The sequence below is a fragment of the Alligator sinensis genome, unplaced genomic scaffold (genome assembly GCF_000455745.1).
Source record: "Alligator sinensis unplaced genomic scaffold, ASM45574v1 scaffold374_1, whole genome shotgun sequence".
NCBI classification, from domain to species: Eukaryota; Metazoa; Chordata; order Crocodylia; family Alligatoridae; genus Alligator; species Alligator sinensis.
In genome coordinates, this window is record NW_005842383.1 from 221,436 (window position 1) to 243,786 (window position 22,351).

Genomic DNA, 22,351 nt, shown 5'->3' on the forward strand with positions numbered 1-22,351 from the left:
AAGCTAACCGAACCCATTGTGTCAACCAATATACAAAATCACTCAGAAACCTGTCCACTGGGTCACGAGGTTCCAGCTGAGCCCCCTTGCGTTCGACACTACCTTGTCAGGCAGAATCGGGGAGGCTAGACTCAGCCTTAGTCCCAGACCTGGTCAGCAGCTCATGTTTCTAAACGAACAAAGTCCCTGGGGCTAATGTTCAGACCTATATGCTGAACGTTCCAAAATTCCAAATTCCCTGAAAGACTACTCAAAAGACACAAGGAAAGCGAATACTTACTCCGCCAACACCCTGGCACCATCTCTTCGGACCCACTTAGCCTGGTTGACTCATTTAAGGGAGATCCTTTAACCTCCCAGGTGTCCCGACTCACGGTTCCAGTGCCGTGGCAGACTCCAAAAGCGGTCTGGGGGGCACCTTCACGGACACCTTTTCCGGTCTTGTCGTCCGACCCCGGGGTGGTCCAAGAGCTTCTCCTGGCTGGCTCGCCAAATTGTTGCACAAATTGCTAGTTTCATGCCCCCGGAGGCTTTGTCCAATTTACCTCAAGGAGAGAGTCACACACTCAGCCTGCCAAGTTTCAAGAAGAAGATTGGTGCGGGGGTTTGGGGGAAACTGCACCCCAAGTTGCTGACAGGCAAAACATTATGTGGGTGGGTGCTTGGGCAACTGCGTCTGTCTTGGGGCACAAGGGGGTGAAATCTAGTGCAGGCCTGGGTGCTGTGCCCTGCTAGGCCATGAAGCCTGCCAGCTGTGTGCATCTCGCTGGGGGAGTCTGTCGTCCAGGTCCCTGCACCTCAAGCTGCTGACAGGCAAAACTTGTGATGTGGGTGGGTGACATTGTGTGTGTTAAGGTGGACCTTTCCTGTTGCTAGGGCCTCTGCACAACACAGCAGTGAGCCCTCCTCCTCCCCTACAGCCTCACAGCTAGTCCTCCACTTTACGTGACAACAGGTAAAATAAGTTAGCTGACTCAACACCAGCAGCAGCATCAAAGGTACCCAAACGGAACTGTCACAGAGCCTTTCTTTTTATAAAGGAATTGACAGTAAGAAGATGTTGTGCTGAGTTGGATATATGATGTTGCTCATGGTGTGTGATGGCTTATCTTGTGTTTTTATGTCTATATGTGTATTATGAAAAAAAAGGAGTACTTAAAAAAATGTATCTTTGGAAGCTTTAGGGTTGAAAACCTCTCTGTCAGGCTGAGGAAGTACCTGCAGTTGGTCCTGGATGGAAGGAATAGTAAAGAAGCCAGAGGCTGTCCTGGCCCACAATGCAGGCAAGAAAGCCAGTCAGGGAAAATGGAAATGGAGGCATCAGGGGGTGAGGGAAAGGCTGGGCTTGGGGGTAGGGGAGAAAGGGGGATGTAGCAGCACAGGTAAGAGTGCAGAGATGCCTGGGGTGTCAGATGTCCAGCAGGTCACAATGCTCCAGAATTCCACTGTGTATATTGAGTCCATGAGTTTCTGTACCTACTACCTAGGAGGCTGATGAAGTGCAGTTCATAGGCCCGGCTGTGAAAAGTGGTTTGTAATTTGTTCCCTTTCAGAATCAGGCCTGAGAGACTGGAGGCAGAGTGTTTTTTTGGTGAGGAACGTGCCCCCACAGGTAGCCAACTACCTGTGGGGGCACGTTCCTCACCAAAAAAACACTCTGCCTCCAGTCTCTCAGGCCTGATCCTGAGAGGGAACAAATTACAATGCAAACCACTTTTCAGAGCTGGGCCTATGAACTGTACTGGCTTTCTTACTTGTATTGCGGGCCAGGCCAACCTCTGGCTTCTTTACTATTCCTTCCATCCAGGACCAAGTGCAGGCACTTCCTCAGCCTGACAAAGAGGTTTTCAACCCAAAAGCTGGCATCCTGGGCAGATAAGCTGAGCTCACTGGGAGCCTCACAACTGCACTGCAACCAGCAAGCAGCAGGCCTGTCAAAGATGTTCCCCAGCCAAGACTTTGTGCATATGTGCATTAGCTGGAGGTTATGATGCCTCCTACCCACCTTTCACCAGGGGATCGTTGGTCCTGGCATTTACGGGGCTGCCATGCCACCAGCAGTCCCACCAGGCCTCCCTACCCTGGCAGGGTGCAGTTTTGGTGGTCATGCCCAGGACCTGGGGCCTCGTCCTTCCCCATAGCCCCAATCCCATACCTCCAAATTCATTCTGGCAGGGGAATGAGCTCAGCAGAGACATGTTCTTCCCCTGCTGGCTGGTGATGCAGTTAGTGTCCCCTCCAGCTGAGAGCGGGGCATTACTCGACTTTTAAAAATGTCAGAAAGGAAATTGGTGCAGACAGAGTGAGGAGGGTGGCACTCAGTCTGTCTGCAGGTGGAGCTTGGGGAACCCCAGCAGCGAGAGGTTCACCTTTAGGAACACCAGCTGCTCCACCAATGTAGGATCCAAGCAGGTGCGGTGGGGTGTCAAAACATCCCCAGCAATCCTGAACACCCTCTCGCTGGGAACACTGGTCAGTGGACAGGACAGGTGTTGCCGGGCAACCGGGGCCAGATCCTGCCACATCTCCCTGCAGTTTGCCCAGTAGGCCAAGGGGCCACAGTCCAGTGGCTCCACATCCTCAGTGAGATATGTAGCCACCAAAGCCTCGGTGCTAGTTGCCTGAGGCTTGGGTCTGGTGCGTTTGGACCCCAGCATTGAAGCCATGCCCATGGCCCACATTGTAACTGGCTGGCATGGAGAAGACTGGTTGGTGCTGGTTGGTGCTGGTGCTGGGAGGGTTGGCACAGGAAAGTGGATCCCCCTCTTCCACTTCCCCTTGCCTCTGCACTTCGGCCTCCCTGACTTCATTCACCAGCACCTGCATCCAATGATCAAAGGTTTTGGGGCTGCCAGTGCACATGCTCCCCTTCACCCTCAGGTTGCACGTGCCCAGCATCGTGTGGACTGTACTGGACCACAAGGGATCCAGCCGTCTCCTGTTGCCCTCCTTCAGCTGCCTCATCATTGCCTCCATGTCTGGTGACAGCGGCCTGCCCCATCCAGGAACATTGATCTCCTGGAACTTCTCAATTTGGTTCTCCAGTTCCCTCACTAGGGAGATCACCTGGCTGAGGAGGGCGTTGCCAGCACTAAGGGTCTTGGTGGCCTCGAGGAAGGGCTTGAGGACCACCACGATCTGGGAGATGGTACACTACTCATCTCTGTTCAGGACGGCACTGATCCCAATCTCCCCAAGAAAGGCCATCTCATGGATGTCCTTCTGTTGCTCCACCAACCTTTCAAGCATAAGGTATGTGGAGTTCCACTGAGTCTCCACATCCTGTATGATTCTGTACCACGGGATGCTCAGCTCTGCCTGTTTTTCCTGCAGCCTCTTGCCCGCCTTGATGCTGAGGTGAAAGTAGCCTGCCACCTTCCTGCATTTCACAATCAGCTGGATGGTAGTGATGGTGCCATCACTGGCAGCCCTGTCCCCCTCCAAGGCATCTGTCACTATTTAGTGCAGCCTGTGTGCCACACGGCAGATGCCAAAAAGGTTGGCATCATGGACAGCCTTCACCATAGTGGCCCCGTTGTCAGTGACCATGAACCCATGGGTAAGCTCGACCTGCCCAATGAATGAGCCACCCCTGCACCATGTGGTTCATGGCCCCCATGATCTCCCTTGCCATGTGGGACTCATCCAGCACCAACGGCCTGACTGATTACACCTGTGCCCCATGAGGGAGAGGTAGGCATGATCGCCACCCCAGCTGCTCCAGATATTGGAGGTGAAGTGCAAGGTTACCTGCGACCCTGCCTTGCACAGCTCCTCAAGTACTCCCTGCATGCCTCATACTGGGAGGGCACCACCATCCTGCTAAAGGTGGTGCATGCAGGCACTTTGTAAAATGGGGCCAGAAGTGCCATGAATCAGCTGAACCCTGGCCTCTCAACTAGGGAGAAGGTCTGGCTATCCAGAGCAAACATCTCCCCAATGCTCTGGGTGATCTTGCTCACCTTGGGAAGGCACCCCCCTTGCTGTCCACCTTTCCCCCACTGGTCCAGGGTGGCCTGCCTCTGCTTTTGTGGGGAAGGGGGTTTTGGAGCAAGTGGGGGACTCCCGTTTTGGCACACTTGCACTGGTGCCAGGCTGAGCAGGAACAAGGACAAGAGGGTGGTGCCTCCTCAGATGCAGCAGCATCGCTGTGGTGGAGAAGTGTCTCACATCCTTGCCATGGCTCATGTACCTTTGGCAATGCTGGCAGATGGCAAACCTGGGATCATCTGCCACCTCAAAATGATCCCACACTACGCTACTCCCCCACTTCTGGGTTGAGGGTGAGGATCCTGCCTTTGCCCCCTTCTTAGCAGGCTGAGGCTGAACAGCAGGAGGAGCTGCCTCAGCTGAGCCACTTGCCTCCACAACCTCAGCCTCCTCCAAGATGCTGCTTTCCAGAGGAGACCTGAGTCTAGGGGAAACTTGAGGGGTGTGGAGCACAAACTCTGATTCCCCCTCAATCCCCAGAATTGCTTGAGCCAGTGTGCTCAGCATCCCTGGTTCCAGCTCCAGCCCCTCCTCTGGCAGTGGGAGGCTCACGCTGAGAGCTGAATTTGGGGTGGAGGAGACGATGATTCCACTGCTGGTGCCCACTTCTGGACTGAGCAGAGGTGTTGCAGGTACAGGAATGTCAGGTGCAGACACTGGTCCCACCTCCTGGCTTCCACTGGCAGCTCTGATGTCATGGCTGCTCAGGAATAGAATGCGTCTGTGTTTGGGAGGGGTGGCATGTAGCTGTAGCTTTCCCCCTACCCCCTCTCCCTCTCCTGCCAGAAGACCTGGCACCTGCCTTTGCAGCACGCTTCATATTGATCTTTCCTGTGCTGCAAAAGGTTTCTCTGTGTGTATGAATCCTTTTGTAGTATGCATTTTATTCCCTCTGTTGCATGCGTGCACTGGCCTCTTCTTTGAATGTTTGTGTTAAGGGTTATGTAAAAATTGTGTGCTGTCTGTCTTCTTCTGCTATGAATATCTGATTGTTGTCTATATTGTCTGTATATCTGTGTGTGTGTGTGTGTGTGTGTGTGTGTGTGTGTGTGTGTGTGTGTGTGCGCGCGTACAAGCAATCTGTGTCTACCTGCACAGTGATAGATCACACTGGCAGGGAAAACACACCTTTCTTTTTTCAAAGTTTCCACACGAAAAAAGAGCAAATATAAATTCAAAGAAATAAAGTGAATAAGAATAGTAATACTAATAAAAATTAATGAGAAAACTAAGCTAAACTAAGCTAAGCTAAGCTAAATCCTACCCATTCCTTTAGCAATCTGTGTCTACCTGCACAGTGATAGATCACACTGGCAGGGAAAACACACCTTTCTTTTTTCAAAGTTTCCACACGAAAAAAGAGCAAATATAAATTCAAAGAAATAAAGTGAATAAGAATAGTAATACTAATAAAAATTAATGAGAAAACTAAGCTAAACTAAGCTAAGCTAAGCTAAATCCTACCCATTCCTTTGTAAAAAGAAAAAGGAGCAGGCAAGTTCAACTAGTACTGAGCCAGAGCAAGCCTCAATGTCTCAGTCTGAGCATTCCTCTCACAAAGTTCCTGAAAGGGAACAAGTTGCGAAAAGGTACAGAACACCCCCAAACAGAGACTTCTATGCCGTTTCTAGTCCCACCCCACAGACGCTGCCAGATGTCAGTCTTCCCCTCCCACTCTCCCTCCCCTTCCCCCTCCCCCCTCACTCCCCTTTCCTCTTCTAATTGTAAATAAAGCCATCCAAAGCGGATCCGAACTACACTTCTCCCCCACTTCTGGGTTGAGGATGAGGATCCTGCTTTTGCCCCCTTCTCAGCAGGCTGGGATACTCCGAGCTGCTTCAGATAACTTTGCTGAGCCTGCGCTTTGATCCAGGCGTGCCGTTTCGGATGCTTCGGCATCCGAAGCAGTGCTGGATCCAAAGCGGGATCCAAAGACTTGCATAGCCCTAGTTAGCAGTGTTTTTGGCCAGATTACCAAAAATACCCCAACCTCCACTCACACCTTGATTTGGCATGCCAGAGGCGGGGGAGCCATGAGGGGCCTGCTCCTCATTGCTGGTGGTGGCTGCATGCATGCCTTGGAGGAGATGGCAGGGGAGGGGCCAGGGTTGTGCTGCCTTTGACGCTTTCCCACTGTATACTGCAAGGTGCAATTCACTCACCGCTGGTACGGAGCTGGTGCTGGGGCTCCAGAGCCTAGCAGAGTTGTTTGCAACCTGCCTGCACCCTGCTGCAGCTGCCTAGGTCCCAGGCCTTCTGTGGTAGGCAGCCAGGAGGATACAAACAGCTGCACAGGGCTCTGCAGCCCTGGCACTGACTCCATGATGGTGGCTGCATGCATGGCTCTGGGTGCACAGCTGGAAAGAGGTCTGGGGCAGCACAACTCCCATCCCTCCCCCACCATCCACCCCAAGGTATGTATGCAGCTGCTGCTAGCAATGAGGATCAGGCCCCTTGTAGCTCCTCCACCTCTGGCATGCCAAGCCAAGTAGTGGTCGGAGGTTGGGGTGTTTTTGGCACTCTGGCCAAAACTATTGCTGACCCCTGTTCTAAACTAATACTCATGTGATACCAGGTAGAGGTCCATGACCTCTTCCCTGCACCCCTGCTCCTGCCACCTTGCTACAGAGGAAGGCAAAAAAAACCCTGCAAGCCATACCAAGCTGACCATGTGATAAAAATCCTTCCCAGCCCCAAATATGGTGATCAGTCTGACCCTGAGTGGAGGGACAAACCATCTAGCCAAGAATCTATGGCTTTAAATCCCAACAGAAACATTGGCACAGCCCAGTCAAAATCCCCAGCCTTGGCTGCAGCCAACACCCAATGCCTCTGAAGAAGGCTTAAAAACTCCCTGACACACATAGCAGAAAGTGGGGAAGGAGGCAACCAGAAAAACCCAGAAGCATGGAAAATAACTATAATATAGACTTTTCAGCAACTACAACTTACTGTGCAAACTCCTTAACCCATTTTTACTGCATCAAATCCCTCCACATCAGCCTTTGTGCTTCATCCCTCCTTCCCCCCCATCCCCCTGTCCTCCCATCTGGCTTTTCAAACACAATGTTCCATCTAGTCTTCCTCTGAGATGCATTCAAACCTCAGGGTTTCCAGCCCCAGCCCAAAGCAATCTTTTATCATACTCTCCCTGTGTCTGTACACTAGTATCCTAATACCCATGTTATTGTACATGGGTATGGTGTTCCCACTCTCCTGGAAAGTAGCTTGCAGGCAGCAAAGGGCACTGTTCATTATTTTTTGGGGATTCCAAAAAATATGGTGGAAATATGGGGAAAAAGTGCTGTGGAACACCCTGTACAAGGAAAAGCACAAAGGTGGTTTGGGGCTCCCCAAGGTGTTCTTTTGTGTGTGGATGACATGCGTAAGCTTGTGTTTTAACAGCACATTAATGGAGGACATAAAAGTGGAAAGCTACATATGATAGCCATCTGGGCATTTTGCAGTGATGAGGGTACAAGGGCTCTCAGACCCAGCTGTGGGCTTGGGACCACCATAGTTTTATTTGGGAATGGAATTGCTGAGGAGAAAGTACACCTGTCGGAGGTGCAGCCAGCACTCTGGCTGCAGCACCATAAGGTGCAGGCAACAGTGCGGGAGAGAGACAGTCCCACCTGGCTGAAAAACTCCCAGAAGTGAGTATTAAAAAGTTGTGTGGAGTGTGGGGGAGAGAAAGGAGGCCCTTCCAGATGCTGCTCTTGAAGGGGCAGAGAGACCTGAACTAGTTGACAGCACACTAAATGCTGCCAGTCAGGTGGGGTGATATAAAGCTGGAGACTAAGTCAGATACCAGTCTGCCCAAGACCAGTATCTGTGCATGCACTGTGGGAGTGTGACTTTACCCATGCAGTGTGGAAGTGGCAAGGTGGCTAATAGTAGAAGTGACAGGAGAGACTGTGCTGTGTGGATGTCTTACGAGAGAGCCAGGGACTGTGATGGTTAATCAGATGGCTTTAAGATGGCTTTCTGGCAGAGAAGGTAGATCCTAATATATAGACACAACAAGGGTATGACCAACATAGGAGGCACTCTATCACCGAGACACCTTTGGCCGTGCTTTGGGGTAAAGCAATTTACTTGTGGTTTATCCTATAGCTGAAATTGTGGCTCGTGCCACAATTTCATATGGTGAGCAGAACCAAGACTACTGTTCTCTACCCACTGACCAGTCTCCTAAACTTGCTGGGCCCAGAGTCCAAATTGCACATGCAGGAAAATAAGTGGGGGACAGTTGGGGCGGGGACGGTTGGGGCTTATTCCTTTGTACACTGCATAGTCCAACTTACAATTTGACCTTTATGAATCAGTTTATTATTAGGAAAGGTGGAATTGTGACATCTGACATAATTCAATCAAGTGGAACAAAATTAGCACAGGTATTTAGCTATAATTTCAGTGTTTATAAGATAGTGTTTTCTCATAGGAGCCCAGCTAGGCCTCACTCTTCTGGAAGAAGAATTGCTCATTCTGTCAATTCCTAGTATCTCCTCTTAGAGAAGAATTTTGCGGATGTGCTCTGATGTGACAGACAGTTTCCTCTCTTCCCCCCTCCCTCACTGTTTTAAGTACATCATGACATGAGTACCTTGGTAGCTAATCCTTTGCCATCTAGTTTCTTCTCTTTCAGCTCCAGGCGCTTCAGTTACCTATTCTTGAATAAGCAGATTCTAGCACTACTGAATACAGTCACTTCAAGGTCCACAACCAAATGATGAAGTCGTCTTTGCATAGCAGGAGTAAACATAAAGACCAAACCATCATCTAACCCAGGCTTGTCTAGCATGCGGCCCGCCAACCCATTTTATCTGGCTCACGGTGGCGGCGGCGGCGCGGAGCACGGAGCCGTGGCAGCAGCGGCGGGGTCATGGCAAAGTGGGCAGAGCCAGCCTGCGGGCCCCAATCGGCAGCGAGGGGAGGGGACCTGCTTACCCCCGTGGGGCCCAGGGGAGCGTCATGTTGCTTTTCCTGGCTGGTGCTGACCCGGTTCTGCCCGGGCAGGTCCTGCAGCACCATGTCAACCCGGGCATGGCACCAGCAGGCTGGGCGAGCCCCAGGTTAACCCTGGCCTGGCCCCATGTCTTCTCCAGCACCAGGTCAACCTGGTTGTAGCCAAGCAGCTCCTGCAGCACCATGTCAACCCGGGCATGCATGCCATGTCAACCAGCACCATGTCAACCCCTGCGACTTCATTGGTGTCAAAGGTCATGTGACATCACTTTCTAATATGATACCACTTCCTGTGACATCTTTGAATATGGCTCACCAGCCCACTGAGTGATAAAAAGTTCATGATCTGGCCCCACATTCGAAAAGGTTGGACACCCCTCTAACTGCTTCATGCCAGGTCTTCAACACACATCAGGGACAACAGTACTTCCTTCCCTAGCTAATTTACAATCTATCTTTTGTGGAAGACCCTTTCTCCAGTTGCTTATCTGGGACCTCACTGTAATCTATGAAATTTCACCTACTCACAGCTTTTTCCTACCTTCCTATACCATTTCCTACATCAGCTGATTTCTAAGCCTTTCAATCCTTACAGCCCCTTCCTGGTACTCCCTATTGTTGCAAAACCCCCAGTTTGTTTGTTTTTTATTTTGAAATACATTCCCTCCCCTTCCCCTAACCATTTCTGACTTTCTCTCTGCCCTTTCTATCCCTTATAAGTGATTACAAGTAATACTAGGTAATCTAAGTTCTTGTATGCTATTATTGTAATAAGCCCCCTTTTATATTGCAAACAGTGTACTGTTATGTTTGTATTGATTTTTACTGTTTTGTATTGTATTATATTGTATTCCTATCATTTTTTCATTGATTATTATTGTTTCATATTAATACTGTATGGTTTAGGCCTGTGTCTGTAAAGTAATGTCAAGTAATGTCAAGTCTCCATCTTGTGTCCCCTGCCCGGGCATACCCTATTGTAACTCTGTTGTAACTGTGTGACTCATACCTACCCCTCCTATGTAACTTGGTTCCTAAATAAATAGGGATGAATGAGGGTGCTTGAGAGACAATGGCAGTAAGTCTAAAAATAGCTCCCTCTGAATGACTGAAATATCAACTCAATGATCCAACCATCACTCTGCATTGACCCTCCCTGGCTCAAGATTTGGAAGAAAAAGACTGCTGCAAAAACCAGGCAACCCACCCTTGTGCCAAGGCTGCACATGCTCAGTATGAACATCTGGAACCCTCTGAAACAGGGCTGACTTTGCCTGGACATGCCCTCCCCATAGGAGATCATAGATAGTCTGCCCCATAAAAAAGGGGTAGTGAAGACTGACTCCTTGGGATGCCCCCTCCATCTGGACCAGCACTATGCCACACCACCTATCCACCCAGAGGCCCTGCCGGCAACCCCCTCTAGACAACACCTTGCTGGAGAAGACCCCAGCTGGCCATCAAGGATCAACTCACAGCCCAGGATAGGTAGCTATCACCCACCTTCCTTCCCCACGCAAAGGACCTGGACTCTGTCCCTACACACAATGACTTCAATCCCTCCACCAAGTCTTTTTTTCTCCTGCTCCCATTGTGTGGGTGTGTATGTGAGTGCTTGTGTGTATGAACCAATAACTTTGTGGGGCTGTGTAGTGTGTTGTCTGTTTAATAAACCTGTTATTTTGAAACCCCAAGTTGGGTTTTTGTCTTATTGACCTCCCAACCCTCCTCCTCAATTTCCCAGCTTTCTGCCTCCATTTCCAGTCCCAGTGTCCCAGCTTTCTGCCTCTCTTTTCTGGTTATCTCCTCCTTGCCACTGGGCTTTTTCCCTTGCTTCCACCCTAGCACCAGTGACTTAGAGTAACCCTGGGGCCACTTGACCTTAAGTAACCCCAAGCCTAAGGTCCTCAGCCCAGCTTCTCTCTAGTCTCCCGGTTCTAATCCCAGTCCCAGCAACTTTCACTCCCTACACTTTCAGTCTCTCACCTTCCCTCAGGTATCCCAAGCACACCCATAGACACCATACCACCAAGTTAGTAGATTTATGTGTGTGAACTGGTGAATATATATATCATGGTGTGCATGATATATGAATGAGTGATCCATGTATGTATAGTGGGTGTTGGTAACTGATTTTGTCTAATTTGTGGTGTGTGTATGTGCTTGCATTGGTGGTAGGTATGCGTGCGCCTAGGCTAGTACTCTTGGATGTGTATGTGCTTGAGTTGGTAGTGTGTGTCTGTGTGTACCTAATTGATTTGTGTGTTTGTATATGTGCAATTGTGTCACACCCTCCCATCTAACAGCACAATTTTGAGATCCTGAGAGTTGACCTGACCCCACAGGGCAACACAATCTACTTACTTCTTCCTACTAAACTTTCTGCAACAGTGCTGGTTCCACTGAGAATAACCATGCTTGCTAGATTTCTGCCCTGCTAAGGTAAGAAGGCCCCCATTCTCTTACAGTAAACCTCAATCATCATCACCTGGTAAAGCAGTTAAATAGAAGCAGATGTGGCACAGCCCAGTGGCCCTCCTGCCATTTCCATGTGCTCTGCAGTGATGATTTAACAACTGGTATATAGGCATCTTTCAAATATGTCAATTATTAAAAATACAAGAAAGGACCAAACATTAATAGAGATTAAATGGGCAAATCTCTGTGTTTTCTCAAATCTCTGCTTTATTTCAAAACAATATCTTAACAACTAAGTATTACTTCTTAAGACTATACACTCAAATGAAATGCATTTAAAATGTAAGTTGATGACATACTTAGAGATCTGTAAAAGAATTTGAGGAGGTATTAGAGACCAAAATGTAGCCCATAAGGTATATGATAGCATGTATGATAGCTAAGAAAGCTTTGCTCACTTCTTAGTACTAAGATATAATCATAAAACCTAGGATCCTATAAAGTGAGTCCCAATGAACCGTATTCAAGTTTCCCTGAAGCAGTGTTTACCACCTTATTTTGTCCTCTGAAGAGTATTACAGGAGCACAATGCACCATTCACACCACCTGGCCCCATGCTTTTCTTGTGTTGAAAGCAAGAGGCCAAAAAGTCAAGTGTTTTCCAACGCCAGACAAACACTGCTACACTGCCAGAAAGGGTGTAATTGATTTTTCTTATGCCTCTAAAGGAAAATAGCTTTGTTTTTGAAATGTGAAGATAAGCACTACTTGGACGGTAAGGTCTTTAGGCAAAAACCATTCTTTTGCTCTGGATTTGTTCAACAGCTGGGGCAATAAAATCCTGGTTCATGGTGAAGGCTCCTAGATGTTACAATAATAAATATATAACAATAAAAATACATGTATACAGATAGTCGTAGTGTATAATAAATAGTAACCAATAAATTCCCTTGAGAAAATCTTTTCCCCCCCTTATGCTGAGTAGAAAAGTGAGCATACTGAATCTGCAGAATAATTATAATTTATAAATTAGATAATTTTCTTCTTTTTTATATATATATATATGTTTTCAAAGATGCTGCAGAGTTGTTTCCAGAGGAGTTCCAGAATCAAGCAAATCCATGAAACTGATGGTGTGTCTGATTGTTAAGACTGCAAAGGTAAAAAGGACTGTAATGTAGGTAAAAATTCTCAGACAGTGTAAGTTGAATAAGGTTGTACCTATACAATTGAACAGGTAGAGTTCCTTTTTTTTATTTAGTCTTGTCTTTATCCATTCAGAATTAGAGCTCTGGGCCAGATCAGTGTAAGAGAGTCAGTGTACATAAAAAATATGCCCTTGAAATCCTTCCTCTCAGAAGCCAATGGGAATTTTGCCATTGCCTCCATGGGATCTAGATTTTCTCCTGTTTGTTTATGGTAGTATTTGTGCATGGACATGTAAATGTGAATGTATCTATTATAGAAAAAGCTAAGATTAAAAATGGCAACTCTCAAGCAGCTGAGGCTCTTAACTGAAAGGACACTTAGCTAGCACAATACTTGGACAGTTGTTAGCATAGCCCCACAAAAGTATGTGCTGTACATAGACAATACAAATTTTCAGTTTCAAAATACGTTGTTCTTAATCAAAAAAAAATCTGTATGAACTTCAAAGTACTTGAGTACAGCTGTTTTGTAATAATCTGGGGCAAATTTCTTCTCCAATTTTCCTTAAAATGGATAAAATATGTATTTTGGAAACAGTCCTTCAAACAGTCCCAGGAAATAATAATAATTCTTTGGGTTAATACATAAAAGTTGTAATCCTAAAGGCTATTTTCTGAAAGTTACAAGTAGGTAGAAGAGGCTGTAGGGGAAGCCACCTTAAAAAATTCTAGGGTTTACTACCTCCAATGCTATAGTACATAAGTTTATTCAAAACAGAGCTGAGAAAATGTCTTCAGATGAATCATTTATTGCAAACATTGGTTTTGAGTGAAACACTATTTTTCATAAATGTAAGTGTAATTTAGAAAAAATATTCTGGCAAAAAAGGAAAACCATAAAAGTAATAATTTTAATTCTGATATTTTCAGAAGCAAATGTTTTGATTTAAATTTTAAAATTATGGTTTTGTTTCATATTTTGCCTATATTTTGTTGTTAGAACAAATTTAAAAGGGATTTTAAAAACAAAGATAACAAAGGAAAAACTTCAATTTAGCCCACAAACAAAAAAGTTTCAGGAAAACCATTTTTTTTTTTCATTTTTAGTTTGCAGAGGGACCTAAACATTTTTTGTTCCCATTTTATCCAAAACAAAGATTTTTTTTCTACGTTTTCAGTTGAGCTGGCAACTCAGCTCTCATTCCAAACAGCATGGAAGTCAAAGCACATATTTAACAATGTGAAATCAAACAATGCTTTCCCAGACCTAAAATTCCCCAATCAAATAAGGAACACAACTTCTGTCTCAGACTTAGCTTTTCATTCCATAATTGGGTATCATTTTGCAAGTCAGAATTTAGCTGCTAGTAAGCTTTAAGAGGTCAAGAAGACATTTTCCTGGCTCAGATAGCTAATGAAATATTTTTATATTTAACCATATGAATTAAACATATCCATATTTTATTAGAGAAAAAAATTGAAATACACTTCTGGCAGTTATTTCCTAAAGGATTGTTGTGATTTCTGAATACTGTGATAAAAGAACCATCACAAATAGTTGAAAGTAGTTATGTCAGCTCCCATGACAACTCAGGGATAACTCCCTGTCTACCAGTAATCCCATTTTCCTCAAAATTTTAGGCTTTTCCCAAACCCTTTTGAAAACAAGTTTGTATGTCTGCCTGGCACATGCACACAAAAAACATGAGAAAGAGTTTACATACATGAAAAAGAGTTTACTTAGAACAGACACCATGGGGTGGTACTCCCATATCTAAATTGATCTAATTTAATACAGGATTCCATTTGCATCAGCTAATAGAGGTCAGCACTGTTTCTGTGATCAGACTTCTGTTTGTTGGGTTTATCCATAGTCTCCTGGGTTTTCTGCTTTTTCTTGCCTTCACCAGAGTTTTGGTGACACAGCCCTTCCTCACTGCCACTTGGTAAGCTGTCAAAGGTGTTTTCCTTCTTGCCTTCTCTCAGGTTCTTCTGCCCTTTCCGGTTCTTGTGGCACAGTTCAAAACACTTCTCTAGGCAGTTAAAACTGGTCTCCATGGTGCATGCATACATCCCAGCAGGCACTGCCAGCACCATGGCACACACAATAATAATGATGTGGATGAGCTTCTCTCTCTGCTCCAGGTCACTGATGTCGCGGCCTGTGACGAACACAATGCACTGTCCATTTTGGGGTGATTGGTTCCTTAAAGCGACACACAGCTCATACTTGGTAGCTGGCAGCAAATCATTGACTGAGTATGTGTTGACACCAGGACCAATGTAAATCATCTCCTTTGTGGAATCATCATACCTCCCAAAATGAAGGGTGTACCAGGTTTCACTGGGATTGTCAGTCACTGCATACCACTCCAAAGTGATACCATACACTGTCTGCTTGGCAATCCTCACATCAATGTAGGGATGCTCTTCTGAACCAGATGAAGAGAAAGAGGAAGAGGATACCACTCTGGGAGCTTGAACTTTCAAGGAAATCTTTGTGGAGCTGTTACCAATGAAGTTGACAGCTGTGCAGGTGTAATTGCCCTCATCCATAAGGCGAGCTGAAGGGATGATTAACTCAGATTTGATTGTATCTTCACCGATATATGCAGTGGACACTAGGGAGAGAAGGAACACAACAGTAGACATATTCACTTGCACTGCTCCGCACCAGTAGAATGATAGGTGCAGTGCCTGTATGAGTTCCTGTCATTCTAGAACTGAGAATTGTATCGAGCAGGCATCCAGATTTTCCATTTCCCATGGAAAAATGGTGTAAACCTCAGATATTACCTTTTACTGGAGTCAAATGCAGATTTCTCATTTTACTGGAGAGGCCCATGGATTTTGCAGTTTTGCAATCAGCCCTCTGCAGGCTGGCAGAGTTCCAGCCTGCAGGGGGCCCAGAGGAAGCAGGAGGAGGGCAGTCAGGCAGGGGGCACCATGTTCATGTGCATGCACATGGCCCCAGGCAGCCTGGAGAGCAGCTCCCACGGGAAGTAGGTGGGGGACAAGGGGGAATAGCGCCCCTGTAGGGAGGGAGGGAGTAGTTGGTCAGGGCTGGGGCTGGTACTGGAGTTGCTGCCCAGCTGGGCAGTGAGCAGGGCTTGGGGCCCAGGGCCACAATGAGTGGTTACAGGGCCCCAGCGGGGAGTGGGATGGGGCTGCAGGTGGCTCTCCAAGGGGGTGGGGGGTTGGCTGGCTCCCCAGGGCTGCATGCACTCCCAGGGGGCAGGGATGACCCACGCCCCCCAGATCTGTAGCAGGGGTGGGGGCAGGCACAGGCTGCAAGGTCAGGCTCTCAACCCTGCTGCTCTACCCCGGGGCCTCTGTAGCCCATTGGGCATGACCCAGCCTGGCAGGGAACAGCAGGGCCACACAGAGAAGCTGCTTGTCACTGCAAGCTCAGCAGTGCCCTGGTTATACAGCTGTGCATGTAGGGGACGCTTTACCAGGGCAGCGTGGAGCTTGCAGCAACAAGCAGCTTCTCTTCGTGGCCCCGCTGTTCCCTGACCCTCTGTGTCATGCCCGCTGGGCTGCAGAGGCCCTGGGGTAGGGCAGCACGGTGGGGAGCCCAAGCCCGCAGCCTACGCCCATCCCCATCCCCATCCTGCACACAGATCTGAGGGGCACGGGTCCTCCCTGCCCCCTGGGGAGAGCACACAGCAGCAGGGAGCTGGCTGCCCCTGCCCAAGCCCACAGCAGGCAGGCAGGCAGCAGGGTGGAGCTGGGCTTTGCACTGCTGCAGCAGCCACACCCTTCTGCCAGGGGCAAGGGGCTGTGGACCCGCACCCCTAGCCCCATAGCTCTGGCAGCTGGAGGCCCCCTCCGGCAGGAGGTGAGGGGCACCATCAAGGCTAGGGGCCACTGTAAAGGGGAGTTAGGGGTAACAGCAGGGCTAGGAGGTGTTGGGGGTTGAGGAGCACCAGCAGGGCTGGGGTGGTTGTAGGTGGCTTTTTATTTTAATCACGGATTTGGGTGAGTTACCACAGAAATATGGATTTGCTGGTAAACAAGTCACAAAATTTCTACTCAAATTTCAAGCAAAAGACCAAGTCCAAATATAAAATGCTCTGGATTTGGCGGGGGGAGGGGGTCTATATTTTTGGACATTTAACTCACTGGTTTATGTTACATATCGTGATAAATGCACATCATCTTATGAGTCAGATGTTTAAGATCAAGGGGGAACAGGTTGGTAACACTGTAACCCAACTCCTCCATTTAAAAGGCAGACAGAAGTGTTATGTCTTCATTAAATAATGATGAACAACTAATTTAGCATAAAATTACATAATAACTAAAGTCTGGATATTATGATTCCTACCTAGGATTATCCTACCTAGGATACCTATGAAAATCCCTGTCCTCTATTCAACTGGAAAAGGAAAATTTTAGCCTCAGGAAAATTTAAGTTATGAGTAATACAACTTTGAATGGAATGAATTTACAATGATAGATTAGAATGGAACTTACAATAATACTTAATAATTGTATTTGCTACTTGGTAAAAATATTCTGTCCAATGTCAGTTCAATGTGTACCAGTTACCAAAAAAGCCAATGAAGTGTGGGACATCACTAAGAAGGAAATTGAAACCAAAATAGAAAACACCATCATGCAACTATATAAATCCATGATGTTCCCATACTTGAATACTGTGTGCAGTTCTGCTCTATGCAACTCAAAAAGGATGTAGGAGAATTAGAAAAGGTACAGAGAACAGCAACAAAGATGATTAGGGATATGAAGCAGGTACAAGATAAGCCTAAAAGAGGCTAGGACTTCTGGAAAGAAGACGGCTGAGAAGAAATAGGGTAGAGATCTAGATAACTAGGCATGGAAAATATAGAGAATCAATATAATATTTTATTAAGGAAATAAGCACAGGTGCTGAGAAAACATTTAAATAAAAACAAGATTCTGAGGTTCATGAAAATGTTATTTAATGTGTGTAGCAAGAGTAATGGGGGCACACAACTCTGTATAGAGTTCCAAATTCTTTATTAAAATGGATCTTATGAAAATTAGTAAATTGCCCTTCTGACAGCAATTAAGATGATAAGGGTTAATGTGATAAGGTTGCTTAAGAGTCTAAATTATGAAAAAATAGGAATATTAATAAATATTGTAATCTTTAGAGGAGAGCTTATTATGATAGATAAAATTCAAAATGGACTAGGAAGAGCAAGAAGTAAGAGTATATATTTTGCTTTGTAGGAAAATAGTGTTAGCAGTTAGAAAACAAGACTGCAGTATATGCTCTATGAGAGGACAAAGTACAAAAGAAATGTTAGAAAAAAGGAATTGGGCAAAGACACATGCCTAATGGATGCTTATCTTATTCCGAGCCTCTCTTTCTCACCATAATTGTAATCATAGAAAAGAGAGGCCCTTGATAATAGAAATCTCTTTTTTCTCTCTGCTTAAATGTATGTGACTCTTAAATAATAATTAAAACATTTTTGCTGAACTTAGGGTAAATTCCAGATCAGTAAACTAGGCATCGGAACAGGACTTGGTGGAACTGCGACAAATTGCAAAATCCAGTTGCAAAAATCATTCCTGAATACCCCACTCCACTAGTCTCAGCATTTTATGTCCCTAAATTTATTCAGTGGCTACATTTTATACTACAAAAATCCCAAATGATCCTCCAGGAATATTTCTGGTTTTACCCAGTGACTATCTAACACAAAATACATAAACAGTTCAGAAAGCAAAGACCAATGCCCAAAACTCGCCTCTCTCCACCTCCCATCTGAATACCTAAAGCATTAGGCCACAGACTCAAGATCACTCTTGCTTGCTATCCTTCTGGCCCCATGAACCCCGCACTCTGGTTGGCATAGTGGCCCAGGTTCAACAGAAGGGTGAAACATATCTATTGAATAGCCTGTTGGTTAGGGCACTCTCCTAAAATGCCCTCAGAACAAGGGAGGGGGGCTAAGAACCAAGTCTTCCACTTCCTTGGTGAGTGCTCTACCCAGTTGTTGCCATGTAACAGCTGGGCACCAGTTAGGCACTTACCCTCAGAAAAGGCCTCCATGCTCTGGATCCCAATTAATGGAGGTGTCTATTCTCCAGAGTGGGTGAGAATTTAGACTGAGCTTTCTGCTTAGTATTCCATACTGACTAACTCTACAGTTCCGTGCTCAATATCTGGTCTCCATAAATCATGTTAAAGAGGTGCCTAACTTGCCTAACTTTGTTTGTTGACTGTATAAGGGTAGGCCTCAGTGCCTACCCTTATATCCTTTTACCAGTCTCCTAGGGCCAGGTGTCTAAGTTTTAAGTATTCCAAAGCCTAATCTGGAGGCATCTGAAAAACAAGTCTGGATCCTGTGCTGAGCTCCTTGTCTACTGAACAGCCTTTTATTCACCATCCAATCATTCAGTTTATTCAGAATAACACTTACAGGAGGCCCTGGTCAAACAAGGTTGAAATCTGCCATTGAGGCTGGATCTAACCTCTTGTATTGTAAATTAAAAAAAATAATAATGCTATTCCTTACCATTAAATCCCCTTAAATGTTTTAGTGCATAGGTCCACCACGCAACAGGAGAAGGTCTGGCTTGCACCAAGCAGGTCAAAGTAACATTTAACCCCACCTGTACAGTCAGGTTGGCTTCAACGGATGAGGTTAATGGCTTCATGCAACTGTTGAGCTCCACGTCATAAAAGAATTTCCCTGCCCTAAATTTAGGGCTTGAACAAGTCAAATAAGAATTCATCAGAATAACAGGTGGGCCAATGGATTTGATAAACTGGACAAAGCCCCTCAAGCGACAGTCACAGATCCAGGGGTTATCATGTAAAGCCAGGACTGCATTGGAGATAGCGTCCATCCTCCTTTCAGCCTGCTGGGCTTTTTGGTACATGGGCCAGTTAAAAAAGACATCCCTGGATATAACAGTAAGCTGATTTGAGGATAGGTCTAAGTAGGTCAGGTTGGGTAGATACCTGAGAGCATGTTCTGGGAGAACATCCAGCCGGTTGTGCTTTAGATCCAAGATTTTTAACGCTGTTGTGTCTTGAAATGCTGTCCATGGTACTGAACTCAACTTGTTTCCCTGCAGTCTTAGCTCTTTCAGATTCTTCAGGCGTTCTAGGCTTTTTAGATGCATAACTGTGATATTATTAAAATTAAGCCAAAGATATTCCAAGGCACTAACATTGGAGAATGATCCTCGAGGCAATTCTGTAAGGTGAGAATTTTCTATTCTGATTTTTCTAATGTCTTGAGGGATGTTCCCAGGTACCTTTCTCAGAAATGATGATATGCATAACAAACTCCTAGAAGGAAATCAATAAAGCTTTTGATAATACACTACATTCATGGGTAACAGTCTTCTCTAGTTCATATGTATAATTGATACTGGAAGAATTTAAAGCACTTATAAATTGGGCAGTCTCCTAAAAAATACATGATTAGAGTTAGATTATTTGCATCTTCCCACCAAGAAGAAAATTGAATACTCAAAAGTGCTACATATTAAAAGACACATACCAAAAATCCTAATTTGTGCTATAACTATTAACATCTACATTCTAATGATCCATCCATCTGTTATTGTCTAGTACTCGCAAGGCCACCCTGGCCACCCTGTCTAAGAATTACAAAGACACTCTGCTAAAGACTACAAACAGGTTGCCAATATTTCTTACCGTCCAAAATTGTCAGTGGAACAAGAGCATCCTGTGACACAAGTAGAAAGTGCTGGGTCTATCTTGTAAAAGCCTAGAAGGAGGAAGAATACATGATAAATTGGATCCATATTCTTCTTTAAGAAAGTGCAGTGCAGGGGCTTGCACCAGTCACGCCACCAGCTCCCAAATCCTATTAGCTATAATCTTCCTTGACGCAGGAGTAAATGCTTCTGAACCACAAGGGAGATGCATTGTTAATTTGCTGCCTCAAAACTCTAAAGCATCCATAGAACCAAAGGAAAAGTCACCTTTATTGTTATACTTTAGCCAATGAGCTACTGGTTCAAAGAAAATGACATTTAAATTGGATGATAATGTTAAATTATAACATCTTTCCCTGAAATATTCAAAAGTAGTCAAGATCCAATAGAAACTTTTTTCTCTGCACACTATGTACAATCACCTTCCTACCTGCCATGGTCACATGAATTATAATGAAGTTCATTTGAGTAGAAGCACATCACTGAAGGCCAGAGTTTACCAACTTACTCATAGTGTATAGTGGTTACTTTAAAACTTTCCAGAGAAATGAATAGAACTATTTGCACAATAAGATACTACTCACTAGTGAATGACATCTCTGTCCTTAAATATAGTAATTATTTTGTACGGCTTGAATATATCATGCCACTTTTCCTCTGAAGAGTTTCAATAGACATTATGTGAAAAAGCCTGTCTCTTTCTCTATGTTCACCCTCAAATACTTGTATGAAAGCAATTGTGATAAATTTTGTGTGCGCTGAGAAAATTATTGACTAATTCCTAGACAAGAGGTAATATTTAAATTAATTTTCATTGTTTAAGCCTAGGTTTTCTATTCTATCCCTTTTATACTGTTGGATGTCAAATGGAATTCATCTTCTAACACATTTACAAGCCTGTGAAAACCAAGCTTTGGTTTAAATGCTCATCTTTAAAATCATCTAATAATGAGGAGGTAAGTGACAAGGATTTTTTTTTTCTTAAAAGATGAGTCTTCATCTACAGGTTTCAGAGTGAAAATCTATGTTCTCCTAGGGACATCTAGCGTGCACTGTTTTTACTGCAATTTACAGAAGACACCAATGTCAATGAAAAAGAGATTAGACATACTACCTTTAAGCATGAAGCTGGGTCACAAATTGTGATTAGTTGAATCTACTTAACCTATTACTTTACTGGGCCAGCACAGAGAAGTATTTATAGAGTGCCAGTGTCAGATTAGATTGACTTTCAGGTATTTTCAGATACCACAACAATTTTAATTACTATAAGCATAAGTGATCTTTCAGCTTTTGAATTCATTAGGAGTTTGGTGTTTGATTTAACTGGTAAAGAAGTAAATCAATAAAATATAATGTTATTCTTTAGATGTGTGTTTTACACTAGAAATGTTCAGAAGTTTATTGAATGATCTCATCAAATAACATACCTTGATCCTGCAAACACTTGCTACCGAATGCATTGCTAACTACCAGGAATAATTCCATTCACCAGGATTTGGGACCTTCCAGCTAAGGCACTGTGCTCAGTAGTGTTTGCAGAATCAGGAACTAAAAGAGTCAAAGCTTGTTCATACTTCTAACATATTAAAGGAGAACTATTATAACATTGTGAGGCAGAATATTACATGTTTATATGTATGAGAGGGCCTTGCTTGTAACATAAGTATCATTCACATCTTTTATTTCATCCACATGAGAGGAGGGATATAAATTAGGCATGAGTATTAATATTGCCAAAACATTTTGAGACCCACACATTGGAGGGCAAAGTATAAATATTTGTCACGAACAATTATATAGAAATCATGGTTTTTCCTGTACATTTTTCACCCAGATACAGACAAATCACAGTATGTGACTGACAGAAATGCGTGGCTTTTATCTTTTAATGACTTCACCTAGACAGTCTATGCAGTTTTAGGCTGTTTACCATTAGGAAATACATTAATTTAAATAAATTAGTTATATAGAATAAGGAAACAAAAATGCCATCTCTCTGGTCTCATTTCTTGATCATTAACTCTACCAAAAATTCTGTTCTACAAAGCAACCACAAGATGCCCTTTCAAACTTATATTTCCAGCTGTTGCAACAGTATAGTGTGGCAGTAATAACACTATTAAGGCAGT

General features: G+C 45.0%; 1 protein-coding gene across 1 annotated transcript; it reads right to left on the reverse strand.

The window, feature by feature from the left end:
* Window positions 1-14,339: 14,339 nt before the first annotated feature.
* LRIT2 (leucine rich repeat, Ig-like and transmembrane domains 2) lies at window positions 14,340-20,656 on the reverse strand. Its single transcript, XM_006029517.1, has 4 exons — window positions 20,650-20,656; window positions 20,197-20,269; window positions 19,043-19,824; window positions 14,340-15,145 (listed from the first exon to the last, which is right to left on the reverse strand). Exons 1-4 carry the CDS (start codon window positions 20,654-20,656, stop codon window positions 14,340-14,342), a joined length of 1,668 nt encoding a protein of 555 aa, XP_006029579.1.
* Between the last annotated feature and the right edge of the window lie 1,695 nt (window positions 20,657-22,351).